Consider the following 16,897-nt stretch of genomic DNA (forward strand, 5'->3'; position numbering starts at 1 on the left):
TTCACTAGTGACATTTAAAGAAAAGGAAGAGAGAATTTTTTTAATAGACCCTTTCAAAAAACTTCCAAGAGACTTAAGTTTCTCATAAGAGAAAATTTCAAATCTTGAAAATTTGGTCAATCTAAACAATGTACTAATGCATGTGCACAGCTCCAGTGAGCCCTTCACATTTTTGCTAATCCATGTACTTTTTAAACACACTTGTGCAGTCCTAACAAACCCTGAAGCTTGGATAAGTTTGCACTGTCCTCAGAATTATATTTTTTGGGATATTTCTGTGGGCAAGTCAAAAAAAGGAGACAGGAGCAACTATATTGACAAAATTCAGACTCCATGATTTTTAAAGGCTGAAAGAATTTGTTTGTTTGGCAGAAAAAGGGCAAACTGAGTGGGTATACAAGTGGATTCAAAAGAACTGCAGCAAAACACATCAATGCATTTTAGAGAAAATATCTACCATCAGTATCCTACATGGTTACTCAGACTGCCTTCTTTCTTTTCATGCTGGCATACAGTGCCATAAAGTATAGAATAGAATAAAGTATAGAATAGTATAGAATCTGATTTTCTCTGCCTGATTGCAACTGGCAAAAGAATAATGACTTACTTTTCTCCTGGCATCTGCTTTTTGGAAGCACTCATGCTGAATGAAAGTCACTGCAGCGAGGATCCTGGGGGTGGACTGGGTATTTTCACTCTTCAGAATGCTCACTGCACGCTCCAGGGTCATCTCCACTTCTGGGCTCCTTCAAAGTACAGACAGAGAGATCCAGTGAAGAAAGACTGTAGAAAAATGATCAGTCTTGTAAAACTAGGATTTTTGTGTTTTTCATGTAACTCTAGCTTTTCTTAGAAATTTTTTTCCTTTTCCAGTAGCAGAAAATATCATAATGGCTTTCAGAGGTACTGACATTCAGGGGGAAGAGAAAGTCATAAATAGAAATGTGGTTCTGGAGTAAGCAGGTCATGCTTTAGGTTATAATAACAAAATGGAAATATCAGTAGATGTTTGTATCAGTGTTTCCATCCAATGGATGAATGAAGAATGTGAAAGGGAGGATGAAGAAGTCGATGAGGATCAAAAGAGGGCCATAACCATGTCAGAGTGACTATTACTGGCTGTGAAGATACTTTGATATTTTCCTCAATAGTGAGAGGATTGATTCTTTATATTTGTCCTTATGCCTTTCATCAGTGTCTTAGTTCCCAGACCACACCCATGCAGGATTCAGAACGTCATTTTTTCAAAAAAGGAAGATGTCCTTCTTTGGAATAGATGGGCAAAACTATTTTTCAGGTGGGAAAAACAAGAATACCACTCATTAAACTGAGTATGTAGAGATTCTGTGGTAGAAAGCCACTGTAGAGAATATCAAAAATATGTGCCACCACTTCCCTTCCAACATGTTTGCTTAAATGATTGATTGTGTTAGACAACCATATAAAAAAATGCAAAGAGAGGTCACCAAACACATTTTTTCCCCAGTAAATGGAACATAAAACAATTAATGGCACAATCAGGTGCATTAGCTCTGGGACAGGTGGTTATGCTCCCCAGACTTTTTATTTACTTTTGGTTTCAAATATGCTGCATGCAGATAAAAAAAAAAATGGGGAGAGAAAAGTTGAGAAGAATGTGAGCATTCTTTTATTTTCTTTTTTAAATCCAGAGCATTTTGTAGTAGCAGCTGTGCCACCAGCCAGAAAGGAATGAGAGGGCAATCTGTGACCCACAGCAAAGCAAGCAGTAATTTGCAATAACTCCCCACTGCAGAGCTACCAGAATCAGAATGGTTTACTTCATAATCATCTCAGTAAATGAATCTGCAGTTAGACACTTTAACTCAATTGTCTTTTACATTAAAATTAGCACCTGGGAAGTAGATTAGCTGCAGTTGAAACTTTAATTTTTTTTTCTACAAACTAAGCATAAATATTAAATAATAATTAAAAATGCTCAGAAAAGGGGAATATGGAAAATTAGCCAGATGATATTCCTTCTTTTTACTCTGTAGTGGAACTGAAAAACAGGCTTTTCAAACTTTGGTTTTAGTTACGTGTCTTAAATCAGCAAAGGTTTTGAGACAGTGTTATAAACCTGTCCATGTGACCAACCATGTCTACCTGTTGGACACAGCAATAATTTTGGAGCATTGTGACCAAATTCAGTCATCTTCTGTGAGCAGCAGGCATCTCTGATGTACTGAATTGTGGCATTTCACTGACCAGCAGCTGAGGAATGGAACCATGGGCTTCCCAAGGTCAAGGATGAGCTTATCCCTCAGGGCACACCAGAGAATTTAAGTGGGAACTCAAGGGGAGTAAAAACCTGAGATGGACACATGGACAGGCAGACAGTGCATTTCTAGGCGCTGGGTGTAGCTCTGCCCTGAGACTGACAGCAGCTCTGTGGCATTCACATTCTCTGAAAAATCCCTTTGCCCAGGATTTTTCTCCTGGGAAGCTGAGAAGTCTCAGAGCAAAAGGAAAACAATTCTTATCTCATTTGCTTCTCCTGTGTTGTGCTCATGTGGAATGTGTTTGGAGATTGTTTACCCACAGGTGATTGTTTCGTTGGATTCTGGAGTGAGTTGTTTTCACTCTTTGGCCAATCAGGGCCAAGCTGTGTCAGGACTCTGGAGAGAGTCACAAGTTTTCATTATTTTAGCATTCTGTAAGTATCCTGTCTGTATTCTTTAATATAATATAGTATTACAAAATAATAAATAAGCCTTCTGAGAACATGGAGTCAGATGCATCATTCCTCCCTGCCATGGGTGCCTGCAAACACAATGCAGCTCCCCAGTCACAGTTACCCCTCCATGCAGAAGGCAGAGGATTTCTCTCCTGTTGTGCACTGCCATACTTGGATTGCTCTCCACTGGATAAAAATAACATTCCCTAACGTTTTATCTGGCAGCAATAAGGGATGCGATACCATCTGTGAGCCTCAGTGGTGTTCATAAAGCTGCAGCACCCTAACTCCTCTCAAAACAGAATTTGATGCAAAGATTCCGTTCCCACCCTCAAAGTATTTACACGCAAACTTAATTAGCTCTGTGGCTGAGTGACACATGAAGAGACACCAAACAAATGGTCAGCCAGGCAGAGGTTGTTCAACAGAATAGTGATTTGACAGATTCTGATTTCAGCTTAATTGCAAAAGTATACCAGTTTTGAGACAAATACATTTTGTGTCAGCTTTCAGCACACTTAGAGGTCAGATTCTGCAAGCAGCCATTTCTCACACAGCTTCAGGTTGAGCCTCTCTTTTTTCTAAGCTCTTAATCATAAAGATGCTCTTAACTGCTTCACTTCACCAGAAGATACAGAGATAGCATCTCTGTACTTTGATTTTTTTCTACTTCGCTTTCATGGCATGAGCTAATTCTTTTACAGGAAGTTTGAAAATGCATTTGTGATATGTTTCAAATATTGTACACAATATTTGAAACGTATCACACTTTACTTACACAACTATTTTGCATTCTCTTAATTCACTTGGAAAGACTTAAATTGTGGCCTGAATTTCAAAAAAAGTATAGATTTCTGGAAAAAATAAATTACTCCAGAAACAAGCTTTTTTCTCCCCTTTATGTGACTAAGGGAGCAACAAGTAAGGTAGCAATATGTCAGATAAATGCAACCTTCAAATAAGAGAATGAGAAATAACAAGAAAACTGAGTGTGTCTACAAATTCCTTGAACTGAGAGAACTTCTGGCAAATGCTGAACCTAAAAACTGGCCCTTAAGGAATAATGCCATCACAAAGATTTCCAGCAGATCACAAACCTTCCATCTGAGTTAACATGGTCACATTAAAGCCACTTGCACAATGGCTCAAGACTGATTTTTACATCTGAAGGTGTTAAAATAATTTAGTTGATGCTTTTACAGACAGATAACCCGACTCCGGTGTCTGCACCTGCAAAAGAAAAGCCAAAATTGCTCCGACAGGTAATTCAAGATAAAAATTGTTGGTTGTGGCTCAGAAATGCATTCTAGAATGTGCCAAAAGTGAAGCAGATTAATAAATCAATGGGTTACATGTTTGTAAATTGTCTTACTGAAAAACAAAGTCCTCCCTACTGAAAAACAAAGCCAGGTACCTATTTTCAGTATTACTACTCCAAAATCTTTAGCTGTTGTGAGCTCTCAGCCGCATTTTTTGGAATTACTAGCTGCAAAGTCTGAATACTTATAAGTCAACATAAGTAACGTCAGATCTCCTCAGGCCTGCATCACCCAGAGGTGAAAATTTCTGTTGAGAACAGAAGTGAACAAAATATGTTTGTAAATATAATCATAACACACAACATTTACTTGACAACAAAAAATATCTGATCTGCACATGGCAGTGATTTGAGGCGATGTCTTTTCTCACAAAGAAAGAAACTCAGAAAAAGAAGAAAGATAGGTCTTCAGAAAAATGAACTTAACAGCTACAAGCTGTTATGGGGAAAAAGCCATGTCTTAATAATGCTGTTGTAAATTACAGTACCATTAACTTAGCAGAAATTTTAGGATCCCTATTTGAATTCTGAAACAACAGCAAAAACCAGAATAAACATGCAACCTTCTCCTGTATACCAAGTGGCTTGTTCTGTCCACTGAAATGTAACAGCTCTGGAAACATTCAAAATTATTTTAAAATTAGAAGATATTCACTCCTGAGAGGAAATTCAGAAATAATACAATTTCTCTTTTGAAAATGGAAGAGATTTTAAACATTCTGAAATCTCTGGAAAGGAATTTTTGGTGGGGGAAGTAATTTTAATTGGGGAAAAAACCCCAAAAAACCCTTTCCAGTATTTTAAATGATTTTCATGAAGTCTGGGGCAGATTTGGGACTTTTTGTCATGGAGCTAACAGAGTTTCAAATTAAGATAACTCCCTCAGAGCATGCAGGATCTCATGGTGGTGGGAAGCTCTGGGGTCTTGGGATTCAGAGCAGTTTGTATTTGTTCTAGGGAGGGATGGTGCTACAGAAAAATTTCTGCCTGTGTTTTACTTGAAGTTTATAAAAACTAAGAGGTGTCCTTGAAACCATGGAGGATTTTTAACTGGAAATTGTCAATCTGCCAAAAGCTGTCCCATTGCTACTTTTCTGACCTGTTCCTATGAGAACAGTGCTGATGTTGTATGGGTTCTTGTGAGCACATTTGCCAATTGTGTATTGTGATTTAGGCAGTAAATTATTCAGTGCTGTTTCACGTCTCCTGATAAAGTTAACTCTTGGCAAAAGGGTGTTCCAAACTTCAGCAGGAGCTGTACACCTTGCACTGTACATACATTTTTTCTCCTCTTTCCTCTGTTGCACTGGATGTGGCTTTTTAAAAGCCAATCTGCTTTCTGCCTCCTCTGCATTGATATTTCATGAACCAAAGGCTATCAGTGTACTTTCTAACAAGCATGTTCTTGTCAGCTGTGAGAGCCCAGAGCCAAAGCAGGTCCTTTACTATAGTAGGAGTCCTGGTAAATATCTGTATTGTGTAAGTGGTTGTGCCCCAATCCTAGTTGTTCTAAATGGGCTACAGCTGTGAAGTCCTTAATTGGGCAGCAGCTGTGGCTTGTGAATGCAACTGGGATAAAAGGGCGTGGGCTTTCCAGTCAGGGAAAGCCTGGAAGGAGCCCTGACTAAGAAGCAGCAACAAGCAGAGGAAGAAGCCTGTGCTGTGAGGAGCTGACCATAAGAAATATCACTGAGAAGGTACAAGACTTTAGAAATATGATTGCAACACTTTACTGTGCTTACCCCAGCTGAGATCCATTGAGGGTTGCTTGCTCGCTCTGCAGGAACCCATTCCTCCCCGCTGCAGCCACGGCAGCAGTCACTGGCATCCTCTTCCCATCCGTTTCTGCGGTGACACTGCCAATGGAAGCTGGCTGGGAAACCTCCCTCCTGCTCTGGGTGTTTCTGAAGGCGGTTTGGTAGAAGCTGGACCTCACAGAGTGCCTGTTCTGCGACAAGCGGGACGCGGCCGGCGACCTCACTTGTCCCACGGCGCTCTCCGAGGCCAGGAAGTTCTCCTTCTCCAGGAGGTTGCTCATGCTGCGGCTGTTGCCAGGCTGGTGGTGCAGAGGGGCAGCGGGGCTGGGGTAGGCACCGTCGAGGAGAGCAACACTGGCAGCCCCCAGGCGGGAGTGTCTCCTGAAGGAGCGGCCCCTGTGCACGGAGTCGCGGAGGCTGTACCCCACGATCTCGGAGCGCGCGTACCGCGGCGGCACGGTCCCGCTGCACCTCAGGCCGTCTCCTCCGTGCCTCAGGGACAGCCCAGCTGAGATCCCTCCATCGTAGAGATAATCCTTGGGTATGTAGGCCAACCTGTCCAGGTTTCGCTGGGGTGAAACCTCCAGTCTCTTCAGAGGCTGCCTTTGAGCTCTCTCCTCCATCGTCCTGTAGGCAATCCTTGTCCCCCAGCCGTTGGTGTAAGAGGATGGGGAGGCAACCTGCTCCAGAGGGCACGAAACAACAGGAGCCACGGTAAGGTCACAGCACTTAGGATTAGCAGCAGAGAAACCAAACCAAGACAAACCAAAGCAAGAGAAACCGAATCAAACAAAGTAAAGGCAAAAATTCTACAGTCTGATCTCAGAATCACAAAAAAATATGTGAATGTTGCCAAAATTGTGCACCAGTTGCGCTTCTTGGTACCTCCCTCATGGAGGCAGGAAGAAGTACAGTCTAAACACCAGGAGGCAAAGGCTAAGCATCCTGTCTTTTGTCATGAAATCAAAACAGCTGCATAGGTCAATTAAGGCAGGTAATGAACAGTTTGATTATTAATGGAGATTCTTCTGTTGAAACTCCTTGGGGATGAACACCAACATCTGCTACTAAAGCTAAATTAGGATTAGCAGCAGAGAAACCAAATCAAGACAACCCAAACCAAGAGAAACTGAATCAAACAAAGCAAAGGCAAAAATTCTACGGTCTGCTCTCAGAATCACAAAAAAATACGCCAACATTTCCAAAATTGTGCAGCAAATGGGATTCTGCCGCATAACTTGGTACCTCCCTCACGAAGGCAGGAAGAAGTACAGTCTAAACATCAGGAGGCAAAGGCTAAGCATCCTGTCTTTTGTCATGAAATCAAAACAGTTGCATAATTAAGCCAGGTAATGAACAGTTTGATTATTAATGGAGATTCTTCTGTCGAAATTCCTTGGGGATTAAACCAAGGATTAACCAACATCTGCTACTAAAGCTAAATTCAAGGCTGTCTAATAGACAGAAGAAAATTAATCAATCAGATATAAAAAAATTTATACTGAAGTGTTTTGATATTGGTAATAACCTTATTAATATAAACTTATTTAGCACCTGTGTTCAGTTGTGGTAGGTTCTAGTAAAAAGAGATGTTTGTTTAGCCTCTTAAAAATTCAGGAGACTGTATAACATTTCAAGAAAATTAAAATGACTGTTTCACCATCTCAACAACTTCCCTAATTCCACAGTTGCAATTTTAGATTATTTTTTCTTCCTATACCTAATGGGGAGAGACTGTATTAGATCATAATCTGGCTTTACAATCTTCTCTTTTCTGAACCAAAACCGCTGTCAACCTTTCTTTGTAGAATCTTCAAGATTCTTAGTTTTAGGTCCTGTTTGAGGCCTCTTGATTCTTACACTTTTTTTCTTGCATACTCCATTCAGAACCTTCCAGTACTAAATCAATTGGGACCCTATCTGGCCTTGAAATACAGGAGTCATGGACAAGTTTTTTAGAAAATCAGTAAGCATAGGGGCATACAGCCATAAAAGAAAGCTCTGTATCTCCACATTGTGTTACAGTTTAGAAATATTACAGGCATTTTTTAAGGTAAACTGAGAAGTTTACACAAACTTTTGACTGAAGAAACAGTGCTTAGAAGACAAATGCCAGACTGAATTCCCTTTATTTCACTGTTGAGGAGATCCTGAGGGTGACAGATGACTCACAAAAGGAGTAAAGGTTATAGAAACTAGCAGGCTCAGGCAAAGATCATTGGATATATCTGTTTATTCTACAGAAGTTATGCAAGGATATCTTTATCTGTTGTTTGGGGACAATTAACATTTTTTGTGAAGTACTAGACCTTGTGGCTTTTCCCAGCTTTTATACTTTTTTCTCTTTTCTCCCCACCCCCTGCCTGGTAAACTGTATTATTTTCTTGTGATTTCCATGTCACCTCCAGCTTTCCTCTTGTTGCTGTCTTCTGGAAGGAATGAATTCAGGTCAAATATTAGGGACTGCAGGACCGGTGAGAATAGAGGAAGGGAGGACAAAGAATGAAATGTGTTTAGGTAAATGCTTCTGTCTCTCCCTGTACAGAGCCAGAACTGCTTCACTGCCTGGTCAAAAGCTGGGCTATTGCTTTTAATGACAAAGCGCCATTCTTGAGTAGTCTAAAAATTAGGAAATAATTGCCCCCTTCATACACAGTTATTTACCAAATAAATGTTTCTGTTCTCAAGCCAAAATGCTTTCAGTTTCCTGAATTGATTGTGCAGGAGCATTGCTATTGAGCTATGTTAATTTCCCAGTCACTCCTCCAAATAGGTCCAAAACCAATTATGAGCTGTGTCAAAAACCCTGCAGAAAACCAATTATTTATCTCAGTATTCAGGCCGTGACCCCAAGAAAAGCTGGTCAAAATAAAAAGAGAATTTATGATTACATGGTTTGGAAACACCATTGTATTGCCAGGACTGTGCTGCTGGAATTCTTATAATGATAACACAGGTTACAACAGGAGTATTGAAAATTATAAGGAACCACTCTACATTGTGAAAAATAAAGTATTTGTGAAACTAAAGCAGTCTGTTTTCCTTTGGTTTTGGATGCTGAATTCTGTTTGCCTGGCCACCCTGAGGTACAGATGTGCTGACTGAGCTGCTGTTACAGCCTTTGCCTCAGTGGAGTGTAAATATGATTTTTCATTTTCTACCCTGATGCCAATTCTCACAAACCCAACAGGACTGCAAACAGCCCATCTGTATGATTGGCTTGAATTTGGCTACTGAAGTCATTGGAAGAAAGGGAGAACACTAAGAGATTTCACTGTAAAACCCTCGTTTTTTAAAAATCAGGCTTTAAAACGAAAACAAACAAGCAAACAAACCTTGTAACACCATCTAAATGCTATTATTTGTGGCAACAAAGTGAATAAACTATGTGTGTGATACTATTTTTATTTCTACTCATTGTCTTCCTTTCCTCACCTGGTTTGCCTGGTAATATGAGAAGCTGTAGGGAGACCTTGGTGCAGAATCATTCTCAGTGATGCCCATGTTGTAGACACGCTCTGGTACACTGGATGCACGGTGCAGGCTGCCTGGAACCAAAAACTGATATTAGCCAGATCTTACCAAAACATGGCATTCTTATAAAAGATGATACATAATACTGTGTAATACTGGTATATACTGTATAATACTGGCAGCAGTCAGCACTGACATTTTTGTAAGCTGAAAATTGAACAGGGAAATGATGGAGGGATATTTGCATTTTCCCAAGGATACAAGCCATTTTTTTCCAGTTTCCTATGTACTTTGCTTAAGAGTTATTTTTAGCTTTTAGGAGTCCAGTGACTCCTGCAGCTGTGAAAAATGTTTTAACAAAGCAAGCTGATACTTTAAATATCCCAGATAACAAACTGATTAAGAGCTGAAAAACAGCATCACTGAACTGAAATAAGAACATTTATTTTTCACTGTAACCACTTTGAATGTACATGCAAATATAAAAATGCATGGTTTACCCTGGCTGCCTGTGTACACAAGAGATTAAAATAGTGCAGCTGTAGACTGGAGCTGAGAAACACAGGTCGGTGTCTCTATCTGTTACTGCGCACGCTAGAGATGCAGATTTCACCATGTACAGCTGTAAACAAACTGCACACACTGAGAATACACTCTTTATTTCACAGCTGTCTGCCTCAGCTGCTGCTGTTTCCTCTCCCTCGGGTGCCAATTTAATGACAGAGTATTGGTGCAAATAATGCCTCACTGATCTCAGTGCTCCACCAAAGAGTCTGTGAACAAACTCTGCAGCTCATGGTGCTGCGAAGTTGGGCTGCCCAGTGGCACTTCAAATCTGCACCTGGAAGGTTCACTAATCCTACAAATAATACCAAATATCCACATCTTCTCTGGTTATCTGCTCTCTTTTTTTCCATGACCCAGCTCCGAAAACAGAGCAGCACACTGTGGTTATTTCTTCCAGTAAAACCCCAAACAGGCCCACAAAACCTTTGGGCTGTTCCTTTTTTTCACTCCTTTCATTTTCAAAGAGTGAGTGCTTCTATTAATGAAACTTTTAAAAGACAGAGATATTAATGAAATAATTATTTATGAGATTCTCATGCTACTACAAGAATCTGCACATAGGAATGTAATTAACACAGGTTTAAAGAGGTGAAATAGAAGTTGAAAGCAGGACCTCAAATCAGTCATAAATGGCCCTACTAGGCTGAACAGGTTACAGTGGTCAATAAAGAAGTTAACTGGCCATCAATTTTCAAAACAGCAAATATTACCTGAGGTACTACAGAGAAGAAATCTAAAGAACCAATTGCTGACTTGCCCAAATTTATGTATCCCATAACACAGTAAAATACAATACAATATAATGGCAGAATGTGGTAATTTGAGGCCTAATTCAAACATAAATTGCAATTATTTTGCTTGTATAATCATACTTTCCAATTCTCTCATTCTGGCAGATTTAAACATGTATGAGGTGTTTGTTAGGACACATTCACAGTAACTTTGTGTCATGGGAGTGGAATGGTGCAGCTTGGTCAGGCTCATGATTTGGATTGTAAGAATTCCTTCCTGACATTACAAGGTTACCATAGCCCAAGGGCTACCTGAGCACATGAGGCAGGAGTAAATTGTTCTCTTGTACTGCAAAAAATTCACAGAAATGTGCACCAACATCCCAAATCTACAGATTTATATGGATCTCATTTGTGTCACATAATTCCCACAGAAATGTACCATTTCAGTACAGTAAGAGTCCATCTCAGCTAAGTGCTGGCTTTTTAAAGATTCACTTTCTTCATTGCTGAATATTAAAGGACTTTCATACAATGAATCATGAAATATAAATACCCATAAATTTCTGTTTCTTTACAGTTTGTATTTTTTTCCTGTTTATTGTACTTAGTGAGAAAGTATTCTCATTTATCTACTTATGGCACAAAGGCCCTTCCAGCAAGTAATTTTTGCATATTCTAGTTAGCTCTAAGCTTGTCTTTTTTAAAAATAAAAATACAAAAAAGCGGACAAGTTAAAAATAACAAGGCTGTCCATTAACTGGCTGATAAACAATATATCTAATAGTTCCCTCTTAGAAAAACAAAATACAGTAAATCAAAAATTGTACCATGCAGTTATCTTTCAAGCAGTCCTCTTTTTTTACCCTGTGAAATTATCCATCAATAAAAATTTTTCTCTTTCAGAGACAAACACAGTACTTGTCAGCCTATGGAATTTCACTTTGCAGTTGTGTCTTGCTTGTTCTTATCACATCAGCAAGTTATTCTGCTGGTCTTTCACCTGTAGATTTATTAGGCAGACATGAAAGGCATGGTTTTTACTGAGTGCTGGTCAGTTGTGCCAAAAGTCAGTGTGGTAAAGGAGAAAGTGGGAACTGAAGTGCTGTGCCTTTCCAAGAATTATGAGATGCAGAATAGGTGACCTGATCAGTCTTCCCTCAGCTTATTTTCACCGTACTACAAAAACCTTACACACCCAGTGCAATCTTTTGTTCTTTGATTTTAAAAAGCCAAGAATTATTATTTTTAAAATTTGTATTATGTTCTTATATTATTATTACTTATGTTCTTATATTATTATTACTTATGTTCTAGTTATTAATGTTAGGACTAATACTCTCTGACTGTGGTTCTCAGTGGTTTATACTATATTATTATTACTTATATTATTATTACTTGTGTTCTATATTATTATTACTGTTAGGACTAGTACTCTCTGACTGTGGTTCTCAGTGTTTTAAGTCTCCCAAAAACTGTCTCCTCAGGAAATAAGCACAAGATTCAGATACTCACAGGGGACAAACACTGTTTGAGAGGCCATAGGACACCACACTTGATTTCCAGCAGCCAGTCAGGGAAAAAATGGGTTTGCTGCAGGCCCTGCATCATGTCTGTCAACCCATAAGAGCATTTTGGACAACCCAGGCACCTCAGACAGCATCAGACACCCATGTGTGGGCAAGGGAGTGGAGCTGCTTATCAGCTATCCCTCTGCTGTCAGTGTGAACTAAAACAGCCGAGGAACACCTTGGATGTGGTCAGTGGAGCAGGAAAACTGAACCTCTCTGCTCTCCTCCAGCCTAAAATAAAAACTGGGCAGAAGTCACTTGATTCTGCAACAGTTACAAGAAAATTCTGAGAGCAGAACAAATAATTCTGGTATCAGGAGGCAGGAGCAGGCTGTAGAGATGAGAGAGCAGAAATCCCATCTGTCTCCAGAGAGGCTCTTCTCAAAGTTCCCTTTGTCCCCCTGGAGGTGACAAGCCCAACATCTCCCAAGGCCTTGGGAATTTCTCCCCAGCAATCACTGCCTATGGGTGCAGACAGACCACCCTAATGTAATGTCTGCTTTGCTTTCAGAAGCAGCAATGATAAGAGGCATCTCTAAGATATCTGGAAGATGAAAAAGACAATTATCTCCACTAAGGGGCTGGGTGTCTCAAATCCCCCTTAAATCACAGACAGGGGGAACTCTTTGAAGTGAGTTTTCATATCTGAATGGATACCATGAAAGCCAAATTTTGGCTTTGAACACCTCAGTGCAGTGATCAATGTAGCTGTAAAAATCAGTGCAAGAGGACCTGAGGGGCTGTCACACACCCTGCCCAGTGCTCACTGCCCACTCCTGCTCAGGGCACCTGGGTGGTCACCTCCTCCCATCCCATCACTGAATCCCTTCATCTCCAGATCAGAGAGCCTTCCTTTTGATGGTGCTCCTTCATCACTCTGCCAGCACGTGCCTGGTCCCAGAGGAGTTTTTCTAATATTTTGTATTGGTTAGGACATTCATACAAGAAAGAGGTTTCTACTGGCTCAGAAAGCAGAGGAATGTAACAACACCAACAAAAATTGAAAGTCAACATAGATGTTTTTTCTACTTCCTTATCCCAGAAAGATGGAAACAGAAAATTACTATGGAACAATTACCATGCCAGCATTCTGCAAAATAGAAAGCTAAGGACATAAAAGTGCACAGAGTCCCTAAAAGCAACTGTAACAAGAAAATACTAGGAATTTTAGAAATTATCAAATATGAGGCATAAATAAGTCTCTGATTTCCATTGTCTTCTATCTGATGCTGGTTTTTTATTTGGAAATAAATCACCTAAGATTTAATTATACTTTTATTTTTTTGTTTGTTTGGTTTTTTAATAAACACACTGTGTTTATAAAACTTGTTAGAGAAAGAATCAGTCCACAGACAGCAGTTCATCAGGCCATTTGATTTTGTGTGATATATTACTCAATTCTGCCCTCATTTTTTACAGTCAGATAAGGCATCCTGATTTACATCCTGATAAGGATCCCTTAAAGAGCCAATCAAAATCCAAAAGGAACAAGAGCAGAGGCAAGTGGAATGAAGTTTAAAAGATTCCTAAAATGTACATGAAATAAAAGCAGCATGGGCAACAAAACACCAGTTACTAAAATCTCTGATTCCAAATGCCACTTTTACTTTGATGAGGTGGAACTACCTACCATTGTACTTCCATTCCTAAATGGCATCCAGAAATTTGATATGACTGCTTCAGTTGTTCAAAACTTTTAAGTGCAGTGATTTAATTTATAAAGGCTCAGCAGTGGGTAAACTGGACAAGCTGCAGCTGCTGTTGGACTGTTTGAAAAGCTATTAACAATGCTTGACAACATCTTGAAAAGAGTTGAGCACATATCTAACTTCATTCCTTTGGCAGCAGGTGGAATCCTCAAATCTGGAGATTACTGGATTTCTATTGTCAGAAAGAAACACATCTTCCAAAAGGGGGGAAAGGGCATGAAACAACAAATATATGGGGGTAGGAGGAAAAGAAAAAGTTCCATATAAAATTAGTGCTGAAGGCTAAGCAGACACCTCTAATTTGAAACTCTAGGGAGAAATTATGCTGGCTGACAAATTGCTTCTTGTGGCTTCAGAGTTTCAGTATAGTCAGAGTAGAGTCAGCAGAAAATGGGTGTGCACTGATGACACTGGGCAAGAACTGTTCCTACCACTGATTTTTCACACCCAGTGCTTATGTGCTGGCTAATTTTAGGCATGCATGTGAACACTGTGGCTCGGTGTGCACCAAGTGCCTTGCTGAGCAGAGTCTGAAATACTCCTGCAGACAGGACAGTTCTGTCACAGGGGAGCTCCTGCTCCCTCTAAATCAGTGTAATCCTCCATGAAACTGAAAACAATGTAAGAACCTTAATTGAAAGTAGCCAGAAAAGGGCTGTAATTCACAGAAAGGGGTGGTTTTGCATGTAAAAAAGGGCATATTTTTAAAAAGTTCCCTACACATCAGAATTCTAATGTTTCTGAAAGCATGGTCAATTTTTGAGCAAGTCTGTATAGAAAGCACATTGGGACACACGTGCAAGTTGATGTATATTTTTCAGGAAAGCCAACATGTTAAATGCAAGACCAGCTATGATTCACATTATATATATATACAGGTATTATACATATGTATAAATTAATGGACTACATTTCAATTTTCATTATTTTTTTCTGAGTTTTACAGTGGGACTAAAAATTGTACAGCAACTTGCCCATAAAATTAAGTTTGAAAGAAGAAAAGTTCATTTTTTTTGCATGAACAAGACATGTTACAGACATGCCACTTTCCACCCCTTATCCTGAAGTTTAAAAGCTTTCGTGTCTCAGAAATGCAAGGGCATCAAATACTTGACCTTTAAAGCAAACCAAGATAACTATCCCCAGATACATCAGGTCTGTTAATGAACTCCAGAGAAGCCAGGATGACTTGAGAGCAGGGGAACTCTGTTTTCATAGTGGTTTATGCATGGTTTGGAGTCATGAGCTCAGGTTCACTACACCGTAACATTTATAAATTACTCTTAAAAAGCTTTTTGCAGGCTCTTTGCTGAGAGGAAAAGAAATTAAGCTACCCTAAAAGTGTTTAGAATCTGTATTTAAATGACAGCAGCCAAGCTAAGGACTTGTATGTTTGGGTGTGCACATTACACACCCATTTATGTGATTTGTACAACTGATTTCTACAACCAGAATATGTCCATTTTTGCCATGAGCTGTTTTTTAAAACAGAGGCCAGACAAAGAACAAGAAAATATTAGTCTGCCTGACTCTTAAGATAGGCGAGTGATGCATGGTTATAAAGACTTTTGTCTCACAGCTTTTAGCAAATGAAAGGTGACAACTTCTTTAAGGACAACGGAGCAACAGGGCGGGTAGCCTGCGAGTCAGCCGTACCTTCCCACTTAAAAGCAAAATTAAATTTCCCTGGTATATAAAGTTTTGAGGAATAGTTAAGACTAAGTCCCTGGAGCATCCTGCCTTTAACCCCAGCAGCAGGCAGCCACCCTGCGGTGCCTGGGGCCGTGGTCGGGCTCTGCCTGGGGCACAAGGTGTGGCCGCGGGTTTCCTCATTTCCCGACGGGTTTGGCCTCCTGGCTACGAGCTCTGGGAAGCGAGGGATGATTGACGTCAATTTGCAGCACGCATGTCAAAGAGCTGTGTAAATAATGTCTGATAGCGTTATCGTTCTGCGCTCCCCATTCATGCCTTTCCTAGAGTTACTTTTCCAAACTTTTTTTTTTTTAATTTCACGGTTTAACCAGGCAAAACTTTTCCTATGATTCCTCCTATTTTACTTCACAAACAGGAACAGTGGATAATGCTAAAGGCATTAAAATAAGCACATGAAGGGGCTGTTGGATTAGGGGGATTTCGCACAGAATTTCAGCTCGGTTCCCGTCTCGGGCAGCGGAGAGCCTGGAGCGGCCCCGGCACTCACCGAGCACGGCAGGGTTGAGAGGGAGAAACTCTTGGGTGGGAAAAGACTGAAAGAACAGGCGACAGAGCCACGATTTTGATTTAATGCCCGAGCAGTCCGCACGCCCCAGGGCCGGGGAGCCACGGGGCCGGCTGGGTCCCATCCCGGAGCGGTGTCCCGGGTCCCATCCCGGAGCCGTGTCCCGGATCCCATCTCCCGTCCCGGGCGGGCACTCACCATTGTAGAGCGAGCCCCGGCTCTTCCTGGCCAGCGTCTGCTGGACCTGCCGCTGGATCCGCAGCGCCTTCTCCTCCCCGGCGCGATCTCCCGACAGCTTCAGCCGCTCCTCGGAGGGCAGCGCCAGGCTGGAGCTGTCCAGCTCGCCCAGGATCTGCTGGCCCAGCACGGTGCGGATGTAGCCCTGCTCGGGCCCTGCTCGGGCCATGGGCTCGGCTCGGCTCGGCTCCGCGGACCTGTTGCGCCTCCGCCGCTTCCCGAGCGCCGGGGCCGAGCCGCGCCCCGCCCGCCGCACAGGTGCCAGGCACGGCCCCCTGCCCGCCCCGCCCCGCTCTGCCGGGACCGGCCCTGCCCTGCCCTGCTCGGCCTGCGCCGCTATTCCGCTCCCCTGCTCTGCCCTGCTCGGCCTGCGCCGCTATTCCGCTCCCCTGCTCTGCCTCCGGGGCGAAAGGGTCCGGCACAGCTCAACCCGGCACAGCCCGGCACAGCCCAGCCCAGCCCGGCACAGCCCAGCCCAGCCCCGGCCAGCGGGGAGCGGCCGCCGCCTCCGGGAAGCGCCGCCTGTGCCCGTCCTCCCGCCGGGGCAGTCCCGGAGCGACCGGGGCTGAGCTCCCGGGGCCTCGATCGTGCGTGTTTGTGTGCGTGAGTGTGTGTGTGTT

At 41.7% G+C, this 16,897-nt stretch overlaps 1 protein-coding gene across 1 annotated transcript in view; it reads right to left on the reverse strand.

Annotated features, from left to right (window-relative positions):
* Positions 1–16,446, reverse strand: part of PKP2 (plakophilin 2) — a 39,060-nt gene extending 22,614 nt beyond the window's left edge. Inside the window, exons 1-4 of the mRNA XM_054282065.1 lie at positions 16,239–16,446; positions 9,206–9,318; positions 5,756–6,450; positions 608–746 (exon numbers count right to left, since the gene is read on the reverse strand). Coding sequence (XP_054138040.1) covers positions 608–746; positions 5,756–6,450; positions 9,206–9,318; positions 16,239–16,446 — 1,155 coding nt within the window. The remainder of the gene's footprint in view (positions 1–607; positions 747–5,755; positions 6,451–9,205; positions 9,319–16,238) is intronic.
* Positions 16,447–16,897: the final 451 nt, after the last annotated feature.

The sequence above is a fragment of the Melozone crissalis genome, unplaced genomic scaffold (genome assembly GCF_028551555.1).
Source record: "Melozone crissalis strain CALT ecotype California unplaced genomic scaffold, PUWL_Pcris_2 ptg000033l_1, whole genome shotgun sequence".
In the NCBI taxonomy this organism is placed as follows: domain Eukaryota; kingdom Metazoa; phylum Chordata; class Aves; order Passeriformes; family Passerellidae; genus Melozone; species Melozone crissalis.